General features: G+C 36.1%; 1 protein-coding gene across 4 annotated transcripts in view; it reads right to left on the bottom strand.

The window, feature by feature from the left end:
* The window catches only part of LOC149802662 (uncharacterized), a 68,979-nt gene that overhangs the window by 29,543 nt on the left and 16,660 nt on the right, over positions 1-22,776 (bottom strand). For all 4 annotated transcript variants that reach the window (XM_089952032.1, XM_089952030.1, XM_089952033.1 and 1 more), the window contains exons 2-3: positions 4,206-4,374; positions 3,499-3,611 (exon numbers count right to left, since the gene is read on the bottom strand). In XM_089952032.1, coding sequence (XP_089808158.1) covers positions 3,499-3,611; positions 4,206-4,374 — 282 coding nt within the window. The remainder of the gene's footprint in view (positions 1-3,498; positions 3,612-4,205; positions 4,375-22,776) is intronic.

Here is a 22,776-nt window from a genome sequence, read left to right as displayed (position 1 = left end):
ACACAGACCATGATTTGCCGTGGCACAGAGCGCCAGACAATCAGTGTATGTTTTTTGTTTTACCGATTAGCCGAAATAAAATTATACAGCGCTATTATTCAGACAATAATGACATTTGAGACCTATAACAAAAATAGAAGACGGAAAAAATAAAATGGAGCCATTTTTCTGTTGATTTGAAGTGCTTTATCTAAATAATTTTTTTAAAATATAGTTTAGGTGCATTCTACCATATCGTGGAAACATGTGACAATAGTTTAATTGTTGCAACTTGTGCGAAAGTTGGCGCATTGATTTGTGCAGATACAATGGTCTCCAAACTTCAATAGTTCGTTATGTCTCAAAATATACTTTTTATTTTTTTTTAAAATAAATAAATAATTATAAACGGCGTTAGACACTGCTCATATATATGAGCTTCCGTAAATGCTGATACAGATAAAAACTGAAATAAAAAATGAGAATCAATTATAACAACGCATACAAATACCTCCATTACGACCCCTAGACTTAAATTCTTAAGGAGAAAGAAACCAAAATGTGCTACGAGGATGGTATTACACGACCGTGGTCCTAGACTGTATGATAAGTTTGTGGAATGTACTTTGGAATAAAAAGGCCACGAAAAGTTATCAAATTGTTTACTAATATTACTGTCCCCCACGTAGAAGGCTAAAATCGTCATTTGCAATGAGCCATTTTCAAAAAGACCCCACTTAGAGAATTGCACCCTACGTGGAGAAAGAAAAAAAGAGAATGGATTCCTATTGAACTCAGACCGGGAGTTCATTGTTAGTAACGAAACCTGATAATTATCAAGGAGATATTCAAATTATTTGGTTGTTTTAATGACAACTGACAATCAAGAGTACACCATAGTAGTTTAGACCAGTACAATTGTGCAAGACTCTTTTCTCTTTCTCTAAATGATAAATAATATGGAAGTATATTGGGCAAGGCTGAAACATAACACGCAATTTGAGGTGTAATTGGGGCATTCAATTTAAGATAGTACAAAGCATATACTTTATCTGTATTTGAACTAAATTAAGATACACTGGTTGTGAAAAATAAAAAAGCAACAAAAAAGTAATTTGGTAAAAATAATGAAATATCTCGGTCACCTATCTTTCTTTCCCAGAACTAATCACTTCAGTCTCCAAGCTACCAACACAGTACACACCTAGAATAGACTGGCTGTTGACGAGTATTGCTATATTTGCAAGGCAATCGACCAATTCAGAAAAAATGGTAGTAAAATTCACAAATAGTGAAAGCTGACAGAGCGAGAAACCGATTCAAACAATCACGCTTTCATTCCCCAGAAAAAAATGGAACTTTATTTTCAAATATGTATACAAGGTGATCAGTATAACGTAGCTAAATTTTCAAATATACTTAACCTCGTTACAGACGAAGTTTACTGTGCATTGATTTTCTTTTAAATTTGTAGAATCTCGTGTTTAGCAAATTGTCAGAACCTGGACCAAAGTACATCCATGAATAAATACGGGAAAGTTTGTGAGTGACGAATCTATTTAGCACTGGTTCACTGGCACACTCTACACTCGAGAAAACATTTAAATTAAGTTTTATCAGGCACCGTATGTAGTCTGTGAGACTACATTGTGAAAGTTAGACCAGATGAAAAACGTTTCAAAAGAGACGCAATATCCTTGGACACCATAAAAATATACCACTTTCTCGAAGCATTCATATCTTGAGGACTTTCTCCAGTTATGTGTCACCAATAAAGTAAAACCCGTTTACTTTTTGCATGATCCACTTTCTGTTGATTATGACTTCAATAGAAACGTTAATTTGTCTGCAAGTTCTCTAAAGAGTGAATTGCGACCAGCTCATGCACAAATAAATATTTGCAAAAGAAACTGGAGCATACTGTCGTATAAAAATGCACACCGTCTGTGGGGTTAAAGCAGTGATGCATGTTGTTGAATTGATTCTCTGATAACGTGTCTGTACCCTAGAAATTATTGATTTTGGCAAGGGGTAAATATGACGCTACAAGCAAATCTATCGAGCCAGTTACCTGTGTTTACAAATTACTTCATAATCCAGGCTACCGTCTGTTTCATATTTGTTGCCGGTAAACTTTCTTGATCAACACAGTATTTAGCGGCTGCGCTAGTCGATAGGTCAGATGGTTCGAGATTTTAATTATTTATGTATTCGTAACTAATGTAATGAAAAACAGGCAAACCCGTCAAAATGCCGTACATCAATAGCATTTGACTGCCAATTATGAACGCTAATCGAAAGCTTCCTGGTGGAATTAAACCTATCTTTTCGCTACATTATACTTTAAAATTAAGCCTTCTCGACCGATAATCTAGACACTGAATCTTGTTTCAGAAAAGTGAGTTACGTATTTTATCGAGACGACTTCATTGTTTTCAACAGAGGCGTCATATTGTCAAACGCTTGAATTGCGCAAAGTGGAATGAACTCGACAAACTACCGTATATACTCGCTTATAAGTCGTGTCAAAATGCAAACTGCACAGTCCCATTTCTGGGTCTGTGCAGTTTATTAGGAGTAATCAATAGAACGAACAACATAAACCCTTATCTGCAGGCGCATTATATTACGGCACATCAGGATCTTTGTTCTTTGCTGTTTAATTCGATTTATAAGCGAGTACATTTGCAGGCAAATTTCATCAACTTTTATTTCTTTCCTTTGGAGGATACACCATGTGACATAGGTAGAAGCGATTTCAGTCTCTAAATGCAAGAACCAAAGCGGCTGAAGCACGGATTAAAAGTGCATTGCTTAAGTTCGCTAAACTACGTGACTAAAAGATGCGATCGCAAAGAAAAGAACTCAGAAATGACGCACATTTCTTTTCCATTATTTCCTTTTTTCTTGTGGACTTGAAGTAGCTAAATTTCACAACAGTGTTAGGCAAAATAAAATGTTATTGAGCACTCAATTATAAATGAAAATAGGTTAGACAGAAATATAATTAATATTTCTTCGGATGTTGATAGTTACTTCACAATCAACAGACACTATAACTGACCTTTTTAACCTCAAAATATTTTTTTTATTTTCATTTTATTCTTTTCTATTATTTCACCACTGTACTTTTTTCAGTTGTTGTTTTTATTTAATTCAGTTATATATTTTTTTCTTTCTACGTTTTAGAGTTTTCATATATAAAATTAACCACATATATAAAGATCTTATCACAAAGTTTTGACAAAATACCATATTTAATGTAAAATGTAATGAGTACATTTTTGAAAGAAAAAAAAATAGCTGATTGTGAATATCTATAAATCCTCTTAACCAGACATATTTTAAAACATTGTTTTTTCTTTCTTTCTGGAAATGCAGTAAACACGTAAATTAATATCACTGTAAAGAGACGAATTCTACTCGTGCTGCACCATCATGCTACACCATCATGCATCGGGTAACATGTTAAAAAATGAAGATGGTTTCAAAAGGCCTTGAAGTGAAGTTTCAACTTACCTATTTTTATCATAGCTTCTTGCTTAACACTGCCAGCTGCGTTCTTTACTATGCATGCGTATTTCCCCTCGTCAGCTATCGCAACATGTCGTATGCGTAACCGAGAACCCTTCCTGCAATCAGAGATTAATATATAACAAATTAGTTTCCATTCTTTTTAAAATTAGTAAAATTATTATTTGTAGTGTGAGGACATGGTTTAATATGCTTATTTTATTCTAAAATAAAATGCGACTGAAAATGCAGTTCAGGCAACTTTCAATTTTGTTTCCAATTCTCCTAGGTTCTTTTAACATCATCTAGGTAAGGAGCGTCCATAAGTTACCTACAGTGGGCAACTAAAATGGTATAATCTTCCATTTTTTAAAACTTAAACGTATAAATCTTAAAAGCCATAATCCTCCACTTTTTTAACTTCAATGTATTCATAAAACTGAAATGCTATAATCATCCACTTTTAAAACTTAAATATACTAATAAAACTGAAATGCTATAATCATCCACTTTTAAAACTTAAATGTGCTAATAAAACTGAAATGTTATAATCTTCCACTTTTAACTTAAATGTACTCATAAACTGGAATGCAATAATCAACTTTTTGTAACTTAAATGTACTCATAAAACTGACAATCGATATTTGATCTGGAAATAATAAATATAATTTTACTTGCAATAAGCACTGAGTCACATACTCATGCCGACTTACTTTCCATGTTTAATCTGGATTTTTTTCTGTTTGATAACGACTCCATCCTTAAACCAGATGAATTCTGCCTTTGGAACAGGCGCTTTCTTCACATTACACTGAAGCTGTAATTGTTTATTTTCCTCTAAAACAGTGTCCTTCATCTTTGTCTTCATTGCTGGTATTGTGACTGAAAAAAATAATGTGATATCAATTCAATTACATACTATTAAATTTCAGTTCATTCAGTTTTATCTGATTCTTCATCATGACCATGTGGTACGCATGGCAAAAAAATATTTTGTAAAGGTTGTGCACTTGAAAAAATATATGCATTATTATAAAGTATCAAGTTTCAAAAGCTGTGAAGGACAGAATAGACAGATATAAACCAAATAGGACCATTGACCCCTTTGTAATACACTACTGTAGAACTATTTATACCATCATTCATAATATTATAAAAGATGGAAAAGGTACATAAAAATGCACAGGCCAGTTTGAATATTATACGCCATTTCTGATACTGTACATACATTAAAACACTTCCGATTGTACCATTGATGAAAATACCCAACCCTCCTATACACACTGTACGCTAATAGTTTTCGCGTTCTTTTTGAGAGGAAGTTTAACCTTCATCTCCTCTGTGGTTGTACTTTTGAACAGCAGATGTGTCATGGACATATGAAGTGTTGAGAGGAACGAACGAAAGACAAGACTTCAGCATCAGGGATACTTTGTTTAGCATTCACAATTATCAAGGTTAAATATGCCGTCATTTGTCAAACTTAAACAATCTGCATCAATTACCGTTTGCCTTAGCGTCATTACTGTCACGAAAATCAATTACCTTTGTGGCACAGAAGGTTGCCTTACCGTCATTGCCGTCTACAAACCAATTACCTTTGTGGAACAGAAGGTTGCCTTACCGTCGTTGCCGTCTACAAATCAATTACCTTTGTGGAACAGAAGGTTGCCTTACCGCCATTACTGTCTACAAATCAATTACCTTTGTGGCACATAAGGTTGCCTTACCGTCATTACTGTCTACAAATCAATTGCCTTTGTGGCACAGTTGTGGCACAGAAGGTTGCCTTACCGTCATTGCCGTCTACAAATCAATTACCTTTGTGGCGCAAAAGTTTGCCTTACCGCCATTACCGTCAACAAATAAATTACCTTTGTGGCCCAAAAAGTTTGCCTTACTGTCATTACCGTCAACGTACCAATTACCGTTGTGGAGCAAAAGTTTTCTTACTGTCATTCATAATTTCTTACTGCTTCTTGCTAATAAAGTAGATAACACCCCAATTATCTATGTATTTACCTTAAAAAAAAAAGTTGTTTAACCATATTTTACCAAATTTATTTTCTTGAAATACAGTGGAGGGGGAGTAACTTATTTTTCACTTGTATGGCGCATAATACACCTGCGATTCCAACAGCTTTTAAGATCTGTCAACTGAGCAAAAGGGGTTGTATGTTTTACTTCATTAATTCAAATTCGTTGCAACAAATAAAGTATGTCAATGCAGTTTATTTTTAGATCGCAAATTATGGATTCAAACAAAACATATTTACAATTCGGACGCAACGTCATATGTCACTGACAACTATTCAAAATATTTGCATATAATGTTCATTCCTTAAGTGAATTACTTGGCTATTACGTGCTACTCTCGTGAGCTCAGAAATATTTTTTTCCCGTTTTGGTGGAAAAACACCTAAAGTTATAATAATAATAATAATAATAATAATAATAATAATAATAATAATAATTTCTCCATCTTACTGGATATCGATTTATACTTTAAACATTACTGCTTTGAATTGTAACAGAAACAGTGGATACAACACGACGAGATTTATAACAATAGTTTTCAAAATCTGTTTGCAACTTTCGTACATGGCATATGGACGTGCACCCCTTACACATGGCTGGTTGTTGTTGTTGTAGGGTTTAACGCCATTTTTCAGCACAAGATCGGCTATACATTGCGGCCAGTATTAATGGTGGAGGAAGAACTCTGGAAAACCCCGGGAAGAACTACTGACCGACGAGAAGCTACTGGCAAGCTTTCTCACGTACGCGCGTCAGCCGAGCCTGAGACTCAAACCCACGCAGACAGAGGTGAGATGGCTGTGATCCGTAAAGGTGAGCGCTTTAGACCCACTCAGCCACTTGGGGACCCACATGGCTGCTAAATTGGTCTTCCACGTAAGACTATCCCATGGTCATTAGCGCATTTTTACATTCAAGAAAGCTGTTTCCTGATCAATTTTTACATTGTCTGAATAGTTAAGCTTCATTAGACTACTTTGGTAATTACACCGTGTATTTTGCCATATATTTGCTTTAAATCAGCACTGCAACCCACCACAAAAAGAAACAACACATTTATACACTGCAAAGAATTATGGATGCTGGTGGTGCCTATAATCCATTATGTGATGTGATGTGTTTTGGATTTTTAACGTAGCATTAACAATTTTTCAGTCATATCGCTACGATGTCTGCATTGTGGCAGTTTATAGTGATGTCTAGCACTGGGGCATCATGCCGCAGACATGTAGCATGATGTCCCACCCAGTCACATTATCCTGACACCAGGCAGACCAGTCCTAACACTAACCTCTTAGTGCTAAGCATCTAGCGAGGTAGCTGCTAGTAACATATTTTTATAAGTATTTTGTATGACTTGGTCGGAGTTCGAACACTAACCTCTTAATGCTGAACGCCAAGCAAGGCAGCTGTTAGTGTCATTTTTATAAGTCTTTGATATGACTCGACCGGGGATCGAACCCGCGACCTTCCGCATCCGAAGCGGACGCTCTAACCACTAGGCCACCAGAGCGGTCTATAATTATGTTAATTACAAATATTTAAGACTTACAAAAATGGCGCTCAGCATTAAGAGGTTAGTGTTAGGACTGGTCGGCTTGGTGTCTGGATAATGTGACTGGGTGGGACATCATGCTACATGTCTGAGTCATGATGCCCTAGTGCTAGACATCACTATAAACTGCCACACTGCAGACATCGTAGCGATATGACCGAAAAATTGTTAAAGCTACACAAAAAAATCCAAGTCACACACACACACACACACACACACACACACACACACACACACACTATTTAACAGTATTTAATAAACTCGAACTAAAACAACTATATATTTTTGCAGGTTTCTGGACAATGATATTCACCTTTGAAACTGATCCCTTAAACCTGCAGGTCAGTGATGAATCTGATCACTGTTCCAGATGGTCTGAATACCTTTCCTCTATCAAGTAAAGACTTTTATGCATGCGCGCACCTGCACATTTCTGTGGGTTGTTTCAAAATAACTTTGAAACGTTTCGGACTTGGGGTGTGTGTGGGGGGTGATGAAGTTTAAGAAACTAATCAACAAATTTTGTTCTAGAATACATAAACCTATTTATAATTAACATAATGTAATTTAGGTCAGTCAGAATTAATTACAATTTATAGTTCTGTGTTGTGTTCATTAAGTCGCATGGCTAAAATATTTAGCGCAACGACCCAAAAAGGAGAGGAAACTAAAAACGGTTTATCGTGTCACATTTCCCGTATAGAATTGTTAAATCATTTAACTTAATCCAACTTGTTCATACAAGCTGCGCCCACCCTAATTCCACTGAAACTGACACCCACACTAATATGTTGCTCCAACAAACCCGTCATTCATAAATAATCATTCTACAGACCCTTTTAGCTTATCGCCCTTGAATTTCTCCTACACCACGTGGTTCTTACTACAAAGATTACATGGGAATGTCTCGCCTAGGATGTTCTTCACATTCTTGCATGCATATCTACGTTTGAAACACGGCGTTTCAATAAAAATTGGCCAAAGTAAATGCTGATACAGTGGAGATGGTATACTCCATAATACAGCCACGAGACCAGAGACAAGAATGACTGTTCTAACAGCGCAGTACGGTAATCGTAAAGGTCACTACTTAATTTATGTCCAAACCTGTCAAAACAGGTGTAAGCAATAACAAGTTTACCATCAAATCGAAATTGTATCGCTATTTTAATTCGCCAGTAAGTTTCGCAGCTGACAAAAAGTCATCGAATCGGATATTCACATGTATTAAATTACGTTACGTCATAACCTGTATCAGGTTTCATCCATCTTGCAGTACCTGGTGACAAAATCACGTAATGTTGACATTCCCTCACGCCTTATTATTCTGTTAGATGTTTACTCCTTTTTAATACAAAAGTTATTTACCCGATGTTAAAGCCCCCCCAAAAGGTGTATCATCTATTGAAGACATATATGTACGTGTATATACCGAGTGTGCATAATTGTACTTTGTGTCAACAGAGCAGAAAAACGATTTTGTGCACTCTTTTGATATTAAAAAATTTATATATAAAAAAGCACATTCAAGAGCCGCTTTTAGTGCCTGTTCTAAAAACACTACTCTGGTCCAAGTCACGGGTCAAAAATGTTTGATTTACAGTATCATTTGAGGCCCTGGATGGTTGTGGTAAATCGTGTTGCCGGTCGATTAGTCTATAGCGCCCATGTATATCTCTGCCATCTCACCTCGATCCGCGTGGGTTCGAATCTCAGGCTCGGCCAATGGCTATATGTGGGAAAGTTAGCCAGTGTCTTCCTGCGGATAGATAGTTCTTACCGGGGTTTTCTCGGGTTCTTCCTCCACCAATTATACTGGCGGCCATGTATAGTCTGTCTTGCACTGAAAAATGGCGTTAAACCCAAAACAACATCACCATCATGCAGTACATTGGAAGAGAGCTACATTTTTGAAAGTTGCGGGTTTGAATCCTGCGCAGACTATGCTGGGTCGATCGCCTGGGCGTGTCTCTGGATATGGCATTTTTCTCCAATTTGCCGTGCATGATAAAACCTTTCTTGTTTTAATAACCAAACAATTTTTATGCCATTAGTATACAGCCTGCCGTTCATATTATTAAGTTACATTAAAATCGCAACTGCTTAGCAGACAGAGCAAAACAAGAGTTCCTCGAAGGTATTAATGGCCGAAAAGAATTTCCGGGAATTCAAGATGTAACCATTAGTTCCTTTTAACTGTCGAGCGCTGAAATCGTCAGGAACAACAAGATTTTCAAATTAGCTGCTGTTGCAAAACATATTGGTTGTCAGCTTTGCATCATTTTTATTTAGGAGAAAGTTAACATCTTCAGAACAGTTTTTGGTAAAAGCCCCAGGTCATAATGATCATCCATTACGGGGAGTAATTATAACAAAATTTAAGACAGTCATTATGACATCTATATTGGATGAATGACAGTTGAATATGGGGCCGGCCCCATATACTACTTACGACTGGCACCAATTTCATTTAGGACTAACTAAGTGTCATAAGAAGTCTATTGCTGAAAGCCTCATATTGATATAGCAATTCGTTTAGACAGGAGTAGAGATAGAAATATTTACAAGATATTGATCTCCATTCATGGGTAGCAAAAACAAAATTTTCATAATGGCTGCTGTGGCGGCCATACCGGACGTCAGATCGGTACCATTTTCACTTATTACCAACTTGATACCATAAGATATCGTCTAGTGAAAACCCTACATCAATATGACTTTTTGTTCATGTAGAGTTGTGATAATATTTTTAAGATGGCTGCCATGGCCATATTGGATTTCAGACTGGAATCGTTTTCACTTACGACCAGCTAGACAACGAAAGAGGTTTTTGCAGTGAAAACCCCACGCTGATATGAGCATCCATTGAGGAGGAATAGTTTCAAGGTGGCCATGATCTACGTCAGATCAGCACCATTTTCATTTGGAACCAAGTAGACATCATAACAAGTTTTTATTGAAAATCTGAATTTATAAGCAATACAAATGGATCAACGAATAAAGAAATTCCTGCCAAAATTGTCCATATGAGATATGTATGACGGGAATTAAACACGTTGTCATGTAATTTAGATTGTCTCTGAGTGCTTACAAAAACATTTATAGCAGGCAATAGACACTTGGATAAAATTTAAGAAAGAATTTTAATATTGGTATGAAATCGCGATATTTTCATTATCATCTCATTGTCTGAATCATTTCTTCCATCGTTTAATTTATTTATATCATTATTAATGTCAAGGTCCGTGCTTTGAAAGTCATAGCCTGTGTTAAACGACAATGTGTCTGTGCTGAGAAATCGTGTATATACCATGTCAAATTAGAAGCCATACTCTAACGACGATTTAACAGATACAAAAAACACCTCCACCTTACTTATGGTCCATTAATAAACATGAAAACTGGGGTGGAAAGAAGGAAAAGTATGCGCCCAAACTTTAAAATCTGCTTTTTGCAGTGAAAATCATAATAAACCAATTTTGTTTTGATCGATGCGCCAAATTGTGATGTCTATAATGCTGGTCAAATTACAGATCTGGCACGTCTTCAATCGTATATCAACACTATTATACTACTAACATTTCTTATTTCATTACGTTGAAGAGCATCTGATTATGAATGCAATTTGTGACACAGCTGGAACACTCTGAACATAGTAGTGTTTAAAATCGACAGGGTAAGGATTTTATTTGCAGCTGTATCTACTCGCTGCGTTCTTATAGCAGTTCTTTCTATATAACAGTTACATCAGACTGTACAAAACAGTTGTAGTCGGAGTTCCGCGAAATACATGCAATGGAATGGTTCTCTGTAATTCTCTTGTTCTGATATTTGTTTTCTTGATAACATGCAGAAAAATTCAAACAGGTGGTGCCTCCTACTGTTACATTCATCCCGCAGCAAATTAAAGCAATAATGTTAGATAAGAATGATATTAACTGCTTGGAAGTCTTGCGAAGACGAGGTTGATGATATTCGTATCTGATGCAATTGTTATTTGATGTTAGCAAGACAGAAAAAATCCCACCTGATCTGTACGCTCTGACTTGGTGCTGTATATAGGTCAAAACGATAACATCTCAATCATCATTATATACTGGCGAAGAACTTTAAAGACCCCCTGTTCCTTATCGAAAAGGGCCTAAACAAAAATAAAGAATATTGCCCCGTAATCATTATATTTTTGGATCAAGTGCGCCGTGTTTAAACAACAGTTGCTGTCGATAATTTAGAGATCACTAGATTTAATTCACTGAAATTACGAGGTATTTTTTCTTTTTTTTTTTTTGTTTAGTCTGCTATGAGTCGGCTTCCTCTTGGGAAGATTTTGTCTTCCACTGAGGAAGTATTCCTTATCCCGTCCGTGAAAGCCAGCCCGATGCGCTGGGCTTCTTCGTCGTTGGCGTATTCATTTGCGCCACACAATGCTCAACTGCGTTAACATGTAATGACAAAGTTTTGCTTCTGGTTCCCTAAACGTGATAGCCCAGAGCTTTATAAAGAAAACGATATAGATCTTGTATTTTAATAACATTGAGATCTGCTGATTTTAAATACTTTGAACGTCTATGGCGGTACAAAAGAACTTACGGGTGTTAAAAGTTAAGCAATTAAATATAAAGTTTGAAATATATGCATTTCGGTGATATATACAAAAAACATTTTGGACTACTGAATGGTGCATATTCAAGTTGTATAATTTCCTCTTCTAACAATTATGATAAAGACTGGTGTATCTAGAAAAAAGGTGACCATAACGATCATATTAAGCAGAGTTACTCCGCTATTGAAATATATATATTCTTGAATGTATAAGAAAGCTATATTACTAAAGATAATATAAATATACAAGACACCAACGTAAGTAACGAATGGATGTATATATGTATGTATATCTATATACACATACATACACCCACACACAAAAGATGCGACTGATGGGGGCGGTGTAAGAAAATAAATCAAACTTTGTCCTATTTTCAGAGTCTAGAAAAAATAAATTTACTTTGGCCTAGTGGTTAGAGCGTCCGCCCCGGATGCGGGAGGTCTCGGGTTCAAAGCCCGGCCGAGTTATACCAAAGGCTTATAAAAATGGTACTAACAGCTACCTCGCTAGGCGCTCAGCATCAAGAGGTTAGTGTCAGGACTAGTCGGCCTGGTGTCAGGATAATGTGACTGGGTTGGACATCATGCTCCATGCCTGCGGCATGATGCCTCAGTGCTAGACAACACTATAAACTGCCACACTGCAGAAATCGTAGCGCTATGACTGAATTGTTTTTAGAGCTACGTTAAAAATCCAAACACATAGATTCAATTTAATATGACATGGAAAATGTTTGTTTCAAACATTGGGAGGATATTTGAGTTTGATTTTAGTCAAAACATCTCCAAAGACCAAACTATAGTCATTTAATTATCTCAACCACAGATGCAAACTTTAAAACACACACACACACACACACACACACACACACACACACACACACACACAAACGCCCAAGTATGAAAAGAAAATCATTCTCTGACCAAGTCTGCTGCGGAATGTAATTGTCTGCTAAAATATAGAAATATTTATTGACCAAGTTCATCCAGTGCTGAATTCATACAAACTATTTCTATGCAAATGTAAGTACCTCTCGTTATTGCCAAGTCTTCAAAATCATTCGAGACACGACATAAACATTTTTGTTAAAACATGAGTAGTCACCCATTTTATTAGCCTGCTTATCCAGACTAATCCAGACTTTTTTTACATAAAAAACGAAGAGTTACGGAGGCTGAGTAATACAGCCAGACTGTAGAGCTCACTCGTCTCGCTATCCGCGTATTACAAGAGTATCTGAGAAATATTTACCGTATATCCTCATATATAACGCATCCCGTATGTAGAATGGCAGACGCCCATATCTGCACGCCCATATGCGCCGGCAGAGCAGACTATGCTGCTCGTTCTGGCATTTCTTAAAATTTCAAACCAACATTGTATCATCGTGATCTGCTGGTGTGTTGTGCGATCTGGATCAAGGCTGTTTTTTTTAAAATTTATTAGCTGAATGTATATTATATGGAGGTGAGAAGAAGAAAAAAACTTCGAGTAAAATCCAAGATGTACTGGACGTTCTCCAAATCCTTCTTGTTTGTTAACGAGATTAACAGCTTACCATCATCTTTACACTCAGTGTCGGATCTGCATCATTGCTTAGAATGACTGAGTATGCTGCCTCCAGCTGAAGGTGAAGAATTAAACTTTCTTTTCAACTGAAATTTCTTTCATAGATCATGAAGAATGAGGAATGTGTTTACAGATTTTATATCTGATAACTAATCTTAAAATAACTCGAGGTGTTTGCTCTCAAAATGATAAACTGACTGAAAATGCTGATTATGAAACACTGTCAGATACAAGTAGTGCAAAGAGCTCATGCATGGTAGCAAAGGCTGAAGTAAGTGATAAATTACTGTCTTTACATATAACAAGGGCAAGCAGTACGTAGGGAAAAGTATGCATTACTTTATTTTCACTATTTGCGAAACCTGATTAAGATTCCCGATATTGTCTTGCTTAAACAAGGTGGCTTATTATAAACCACTTGCTTAAACAAATCGCAAAACGGATAAAATATTGAAAATCTGCAAAAATGGACTTAATAATAATAATAATAATAATAATAAAGTTTGCGATAACTGAATAAGCCAGAAATGTCCTGTATATTACATTTGATACAGAAATGAGAATGAGGGTACCTTTGTATAACAAGAAGATGACGGGAATGACGGTACATTTGAATAACAAGAAGATAATAGGATGACGGTACATCTGGATAACAAGAAGATAACGGGATGACGGTACATTTGGATAACAAGAAGATGGTGACAGGTTACTATATTTTGAAATTATTGTTAATATCACGTTTTGAATGTCAATGATTATCATGGTTTGACACGAACTTAAAAGCAAGAACTATTACAAGAATTGTAAATTCACAATGATCACGATATTGGAGCCTAACAGTAACTGTGGCCGCCAAGAAACATTAAAAGAAGTCATATCCTTACCCTTTCTTTCTTTCTCTCTCTCTCTCTCTCTCTCTCTCTCTCTCTCTCTCTCTCTCTCTCTCAGACTTGCTCACTATGTCAATCAAGACCTTATTACTCGTTCGCATGACTGAAGCAATATTTTATTAAGTGTGAACAGAGAAGCAACACTATCGTTGCTAAATCAGATTTCTGCTGCTAGTTCTTGAATACTTGCCTGTTCTTTCTTCTAATTATCCCTGGCAGTGATACACACAGAGAATCACAGTGCAACACAAAGTCTGCTGTAGAGCGTGCAACAGATAAAAAAAGTATTATTTTATTCTTGATGAGGGTTAGGAGCAAGGGCTATCGGGGACTTGATTAGGAGGCCCATTTAATATATACTTACAAAATGTACCATTAAAAACATAAAGCTTCATGTTTCCCATGTTTTATTCGACACAAATGTAATAGTGGATACAGCCTCCGCCAGAACCGTGCGTAGAGTTGGTTATTCGATGCAGCGAACTTGTACGACACGTCCTGTGTTCTAGTTTTTGCCCTGATGCGTATTTTTATTATCCATCAACATTATGGTTATAATACAGTTGCACATCAGGGTGAACTATTTCTTGACAAATGGGGTAGAGACTATTTCTTGACAAATGGGGTAGAGACTTTTTCTTGCCAAATGCGGTAGAGACTATTTCTTGACAAATGGGGTAGAGACTTTTTCTTGCCAAATGCGGTAGAGACTATTTCTTGACAAATGGGGTAGAGACTTTTTCTTGCCAAATGCGGTAGAGACTATTTCTTGACAAATGGGGTAGAGACTTTTTCTTGCCAAATGCGGTAGAGACTATTTCTTGACAAATGGGGTAGAGACTTTTTCTTGCCAAATGCGGTAGAGACTATTTCTTGACAAATGGGGTAGAGACTTTTTCTTGCCAAATGCGGTAGAGACTATTTCTTGACAAATGGGGTAGAGTCTATTTCTTGCCAAATGCGGTAGAGACTATTTCTTGACAAATGGGGTAGAGGCTATTTCTTGTCAAATGGGGTAGAGACTTTTTCTTGTCAAATGGGGTAGAGACTTTTTCCTGACAAATGGGGTAGAGACTTTTTCCTGACAAATGGGGTGGAGACTATTTTTAGATAAATGGGGAAGAGGCTTTTTCTTGACAAATGGCGTAGAGACGTCAAGAGTAATGGAAATATCACGTCTATAAAGAGGACTTTTGGATGATAGGGGCGTATTTCATGTAACTCTGCTTATAATACGATTGGTTATAAGGGCTCTGATTTTCAAAACTGTTAAACAGTTAACTGACCGTGGTTTCCTAAGTTAAACGGCGTTATATATCAGCAGATAATATGCACTGGGGTCTTGCGCCGGCAGATAAGGGTGTATGTTGTTTGTTCTACTGGTTACTCCTAGCAAACTGCTGAGACCCAGATCTGCTATTATTATCTGCAGGCAGGTCATGGTCTGTTTTTTTCCCTACTGATTACAAATAACAAAAGTCATGTACCCAGATCTGCCGGCGCATTATGTGACGACAGAAATATGTCTGTACAGTTTGCAGTTAGGCTCGGCTTTTAAGCGAGTAGAACATATTATTACTATCAAAATAAAGTATAATATCCCGATTCAAAGGGTGGTATGAAATTATTGTTTGGATTAATACCAATACTATTGTTGTTGTAGGGTTTAACGCCATTTTTAAGCACATGATAGCCTATATATGGTGGCCAGTATAACTGGTGGAGGAAGAGCACTGAAAAACCCCAGGAAGAGCCACCGATCCACGAGAGGCTACTGGCAGGCTTTCTCACGTACTCACGTAAGCCGAGCCTGAGACTCGAACCAACGCAGACAGAGGTGAGATGGCAGTGATCCGGAACGGTGAGCGCTTTAGACCAATCGGCCTCTCGGGGCCCCTATTTATACCATCAGAGAACAAGTAAGTCGGGACAAGACTATTACTCTAGATGGTCTAAAACAGAGCCAGACTCGTCGATGTCCTACTGTAAAACATTATACCTCTCCGCCACAACAAAGCCGATTTGATGTTCGTCCCAAATATAACGCAGTTTGTGACTAACAAGGACCCTGATGTATAAATTTATTATATGCCAGTAAATCTGCGTTTGTGCGATCAGCAATATCAATCTCATTTCAGTGAAGAATATACTAGTACTTTATCGGACAGAATCATATACTAGTACTTTATCGGACAGAATCATATACTAGTACTTTATCGGACAGAATCATATTCTATTACTTTATCGGACAGAACCATATACTAGTTGTTGTTGGGTTTAACGCCATTTTTCTGCACACGATAGGCTTTACATGGCGGCCACTATTAATGGTGGAGGAAGAACCAGAGAAAATACCGGAAAGAACAACCGACCCACGAGAAGCTACTGGCAAGCTTTCTCACATACCCACATTGGCCGAATCGGATACTCGAACCCACGCCGACAGAGGTGAGATGGCAGTGATCCGCTTTGGATCACTCAGCCACTCGGGGCCCCACCATATATTAGTATTTTATCGGACAGAATCATATACTATTACTTTATCGGACAGAATCATATACTAGTACTCTATCGGACAGAATTACTCTCAGTATCTATAAAGCATTTGCCTCACATAGCTCCAATTATTTCTAATGGATAAAACACATTCCTATAGTTTGACCTGTATTTAACGTTTTTTGTGACCACGACTTCACAAGGTGAAACAGTTTAAGCTTAACATTAATTACTGATACAAATAACACCATAATTTTACGATGGAAGGCGGTCAATGTAACTAGATAACATGAACCAAGAACCAAAAGGTGAACGAAATGTAGGGATACTAGTATTTTGTATCAGATGACCAATACTGATATACATGCCATTGATGACTGCAAATAGTGCAATTAATATACGAGCAGGTATTTACATTGTTACTATACAAATATAGACCAGAGTTACTAATCCGTCTATGGCCGCAAAATTTCTTCTGCACATGTATGGATGGCTGGCTGTACCATTATTACAAATTCAAATTGCAAAATACCATCCATCGAAACACACACACACACACACACACATATATATATATATATATATATATATATATATATATATATATATATATATATATATATATAACGGCACCGGTCTTTTCCAGCAATATATTAGACGTATAAATTTCATGTCATATTGTTAGTGTTACGTCTGAAGTTTCAAGTATGGTATATATGACTGTGGGCATTTACAGTTTAAAAAATCTATATTCATCCTAAACTCTGGATCATTTTGACTGCGTAATTAACATGAAAGAAACCACATGCTTTAAAATAATTATAATGTGCATGCCGAAACCAAAATTGATGCAGCACGTTTGCATAGGAAACTTTCAAGTTACTGTAAAGACCCGTATGCAGTTCTCCAGGATCGAACTGCCTACGCACTGGTCAAATCGTTTATTTAACTCATTTTACCCGATTTAATATAAACCTGTTGACGGCTGCCAATGTTAATGACAAGTAAATCAAAAACGTAATTATTGTGCAAGTCTGGATTCTTTCTTATACTGTTATGTGAAAGTCAGTGTTGTGAACGACAGCTAATTATCTTTGATAGGTAAACCATGTTCTGACTTGAATTTAAGTAGATTTTATATGTATGGTGCATTTGGTTGTGTAGTTTTATAACGGCACATTCAACACATACAGAATGCCAAGGAAATGCAGCTAAGCGCCGTTCCCAAAGACTTGCTGAGGTAGCCAACCTGAGTGAGTATCGAAACAGCGACCCTTGAATTACGAGTCCGACCTCAACCAATTTAGCTAACTGGAAAGTATGTTAAGATGTATTAAATTCTTGATTTATAGCAATTGTGCCTCATCAAACCAGACGGTTAATTAAGACACTTTTTCCCTCATTGAACTAGATGGTTGATTAGATTCATTTGCCTCATCAATCTAGACGGTTAATTATTAATGCGTATACTTATCTGGCTCTGATAACTGAAAAACATTTTATAAGTTTCCGGCTTTATTTTATTTGGGACTCATTTATTCGTAATTAAAATTTATATTTCTTAATCAGACTGCCAATTACAAATTACGTTTTCAGGGTAAACGTTCGATTCATATTAAATAGGGTAGTCGGTATAGTCACAGGTGTCACGAGGAAACGATAAGATGGGATGATGTTCATATCTCAACTGTTACTTCCTCACTTGTCATCAAAGAAATTATCCATTAATGGCGAAGGGGTCAGATAAATTCATTAATTTCCCTACCCCTGCATGATTTTCCCTTAGAACGAATAAAATGATAGCCTTCATCAGTCAAACTTAATCTTGCTTAACAAGTCTGTAAAAATTTAAATTCATTACAAACTGGCTCTGCGATTTGTCACGAGAGATACTCGAGACAGTCATTACTATGCTTTGAGCAATTTGGGAAAATAAAAATAGAAACTTCCAAGCTAACAAACACATAATTGGCACTTAACTGAGCAATTATCTTTTGATCGCGGACTAGCGGGCCAAATAATATTTAGTGTTCACGAGACATTGTGCTGCAAAATTTCCCATGGTCGGAATTTAAATGAGAATCGCAAACGACTGTAAACACTGCAGTACTGCCGTAATGCATGATTGTGTGGGGCACTTACCTAAGGCTCGCTGCTAAAATAATTTATTTTGTAATATCTTCAGCTCAGTTTAAACTTATTCTGATTTGGTTTGCTTTTTCTTAATCAACGAGGTCAATTGTTGTGCACGTGTCAGCAGAAGCAACATCAGTATCAAAGCAGACAAGGTGGAATCAACATTCATTAGGAATGAAATTGCTTTCCGAAACTTCTTGTCTTGATAACAAACTGCAGGAGTAAAAATAAATTTTTTAGAACTGAAGCTGATAAAGAATGTAAATAATGATATACGCACTTGTACTATGCAGTCGGGATTGAATTCTCTTGAGCACTGAATCCGATGTGCTTGATTGAATTGAATTTTCATTTATATAACTGGCGACTTTCCTGCCCTCAAAGCAACAACGTGCTTTTAACATTTCTTTACAAAATTATACAAAATTACTATCGAGTTTTGATTGCAATACAAATTTCATTACAATAATCAGTGTTAGTTTTTGTCTCGCAGTTAATCATTACGTTTCTCACTGTAACACGAAAGGGTCGCTCAATTTAAACTGTGCTTAGGCTCTCTGAAATCGTTCAGAGGGCTGCAGCAGACAACATTCTTTGACTATATCCGCCTGATCGATCGCTATTCTGCGCTTTTTAAAACGAGCCAATTAATAGAATGTCTGCGAAAACATCTAGATATCTTTATGTAACATCACTATATCAGTATGTAACATCAAGATATCGTTATGCAACATCAGTACATTAGTATGTAACATCAATATATCATTATGTAACATCAATATATCTTGATGTACATCAAAATATCAGTATGTAACATCAATATATCATTATGTAACATCAATATATCAATATGAAACATCAATATATCAGTATGTAACATCAATATATTAGTATGTAACATCAATATATTAGTATGTAACATTATATCATTATGTAACATTAATATATCATTATGTAACATCAATATATATTGATGTAATATCAATATATCAGTAAGTAACATCAATATATCAGTATGTAACGTCAATATATTAGTATGTAAAATCAAGATATCAGTATGTAACATCAAGATATCATTATGTAACATTATGATAACGGATCAATTTTTTTTTCTGATGTTCTGAAGAATCGATAGAATATATTCCAAGATATAAATTTCCTGCCTGACGCTAGTGTAATAATACTAATATTAAAGAATACAAGTGTTAGATTTACAAAAACTCTTAATGATCCCATGTATTTTAATCCACTGGTTGGTTTGTACAGAAAGTTTTTTTTAAGCAAGTGACATGGTACAGATATAGATCATGTATTTGATTGAAAAGGCAATTTTCTTTTCACGCTAATCAGGTGTGGGATAACTTTAAGGTACAATTCGTATTTATTTATTGATTTATTCTTATCATTGTTGAAAATAACTGGATTTTTGGTGCTCAGGAAATCCGTCTCATGTTATTTATGTGTATGTATTACGATAATTAGGTGATCTCTAGAAGGGCAAATTTCGCAATGTACGCGAAGACTAACTTAGTCACGACATGCGCCTTTGGTAAGACAACTAATGCAATACAGGTTCCTGGCTGCTGTTGAAACACAGATGACAGAAAAGCAATATTTGTTGGGTGAGGATGAGTTGCTATTTTTTCACCTTTGTTTAATACCGTACCACAAATCCTAGAATGAAACTACATGCTTTCCAGTAGTTTTCTTTTGCATTATAGATATTTTGTTAACTACATTTTTGCTGTAAATATTTATATTATTTTATTGTGGCACTGGCACGCGACGATCTATTTAATCGATGGTTGTGGGTTCTGTTTTCAAAGTGCGGTATAAAAAATACTTCGAATTCATGTTATGCTATTTTCAACTTCATGAAAATATTGCACAGTATGTTTCTCTTTTTGTCATTTAATGCTTCTAGTAGCAAATCGGAAAAGAATACAGCAGGAATTCAGATTGTGTTTTCTTTTTCTTTTTTTAAAATTTTTCAATAACTTATATGACAGAACGAATTCAGATAGATGCGCGAGACCTGTAATTGGACAGTAAGTACTACCGATTTTTTTCCACCTTTATTTATAATTTCAAAGTGATATCATCATTAGCATTCAACCAATCAAACACCGCCATCTGACTCATTCGAGTAGGTGATTGACTCTGTTTTTATCCCTTAAGACCTTCGTCTTGGATATCGAAGAAAATCCGTTAAGCCTCTATTTTTGTTTTAAAAATAAATATTTATAACCAATAACATGTTGAAATGTACTTCGAAGATTTTCCCAAATTCAGTATGAGAAATTCTATGATGACGAAATTAGAATCTTGTAAGGCAAGATGAAGAATAGGATCCGAGTAAACCAGATGTTTTCACCGAGCGGATACAGGCGTCAAACCTGTTGTAGCCCGTATGTAGAAACTATCAATACGGAATTACATCACAATTAATACTTCCAGTTCAGTACCCACGAATGTAGTTCTAGTCTATTTTTAGAACATTTTTTCCTCTCTCATTTTGGTGGTGATAGAAGAGTTTTATTTATGCATTCTTGGTAGGGATTTAAAGGTAACTGTTTATTCTTGATAATATGAGCTCAGGGTGTTGTTGTCTGTATGTATTTTGGCGACAGTGCACAGTGAGTAATAAGGCCTTGTTGATGATCCGGAAGTGAAATTCGTGTTCTGGTTACATGCTGTTATGTTGACAGTCAATAATCTAAAAAAAGAGCAGGTCAACCTTTGACAAGAACTTCACCGTGAAGTCATCTTTGAAGGTATTTTAGATTAACATATGATTTGCATTGATTGTCACACAGTGGAAAGGTCAGTACTGAGAAACAAATGTAGAGAACATATAGTAAAATTAATTGTGTACTATGTCCATACGGCTATTAAATGATACATGTCTGGAGTTATCGCCTTAACATCACAATGTGTATTCCTTAGATTGAATTACACTGAAAATCAAGACACTTAGGACTTTTCGACATTTCTGATTACAACATAAATTGACGTCACATGATCTCGTAATAATGCATACCTGAGCATAGGTTTTATCAGTGTGTGTACAAAATATGTATGTAACAATTAGTTTCGGCACCGATCTGCGACTGACACCCTCTTTACCTCAAGAAAACCCCCGCCTAACACCCACGTGAGACAATAATTTAGTTCAGCACCCACATGTCAATGTGTCACTTCAGCCAATCATGTGTCTATTTATATGTATTTCGATACAGATGTATCAAAATCGCTCAAATAGCTTCCGAAATTATAATACTCTGTACATTGACGCAAAACAATCAATTTAAATTCTTAAGTGAAAATTTGTATTTTGAACCTATGCAGTGGTATTATTTGAGCTAACTGGGGGTCAGAATATTAAAAAACAAACAACAGAGACCCTCACATACCTTTTCTTCTATCCCAGCCTCACCCTCCCCGCTGAAAATTAAATGGTCGGTCTCTTAAGTGTTGCGTGTCTATATTAATCTGGATATGAATGAAAGTCTCTCACTGGCTGAGTTGAACAGGCCTCAAACCCTATTTCATTATATGGTATACATTTATTGACCAGTACAGAGTCTGTAATACTGGTCCCAGTCGATAAATATGGGAAAGAGTATATTCCATCTCGGCCATTTAACGAGGCAAATCGATTAAATCCCATTTTCCGATTCATTCAAAATGTACGCGACCAAGTCAGTAACAGGCAGCGGTTTAGCATACAATATTGAGCTAAATATTTCTAAAGATTCCATCTAAAATAGATAAGTTTTATCCAAGAAAAATTACGTTTTGCAGAATTAGTGCAATATTTGTTATATATTCGTTTATTGCGGATGGAGGATGAGGGTGTGTGGTGTACGTAATGTTACGAGTTTTCGGTCATGTTTTATTATAATGTCCAAAGAAAGTCCAAGCTCAGTATTTGTTTATTTAAGGTACCAATATGGTAATATATAATGTCAATATATATCCCGTTTTTGATCACA

Source organism: Sinohyriopsis cumingii, chromosome 3, assembly GCF_028554795.1.
Source record: "Sinohyriopsis cumingii isolate HCF-2022 chromosome 3, ASM2855479v2, whole genome shotgun sequence".
NCBI lineage: Eukaryota > Metazoa > Mollusca > Bivalvia > Unionida > Unionidae > Sinohyriopsis > Sinohyriopsis cumingii.
This window is presented reverse-complemented; position numbering and strand designations above follow the sequence as displayed.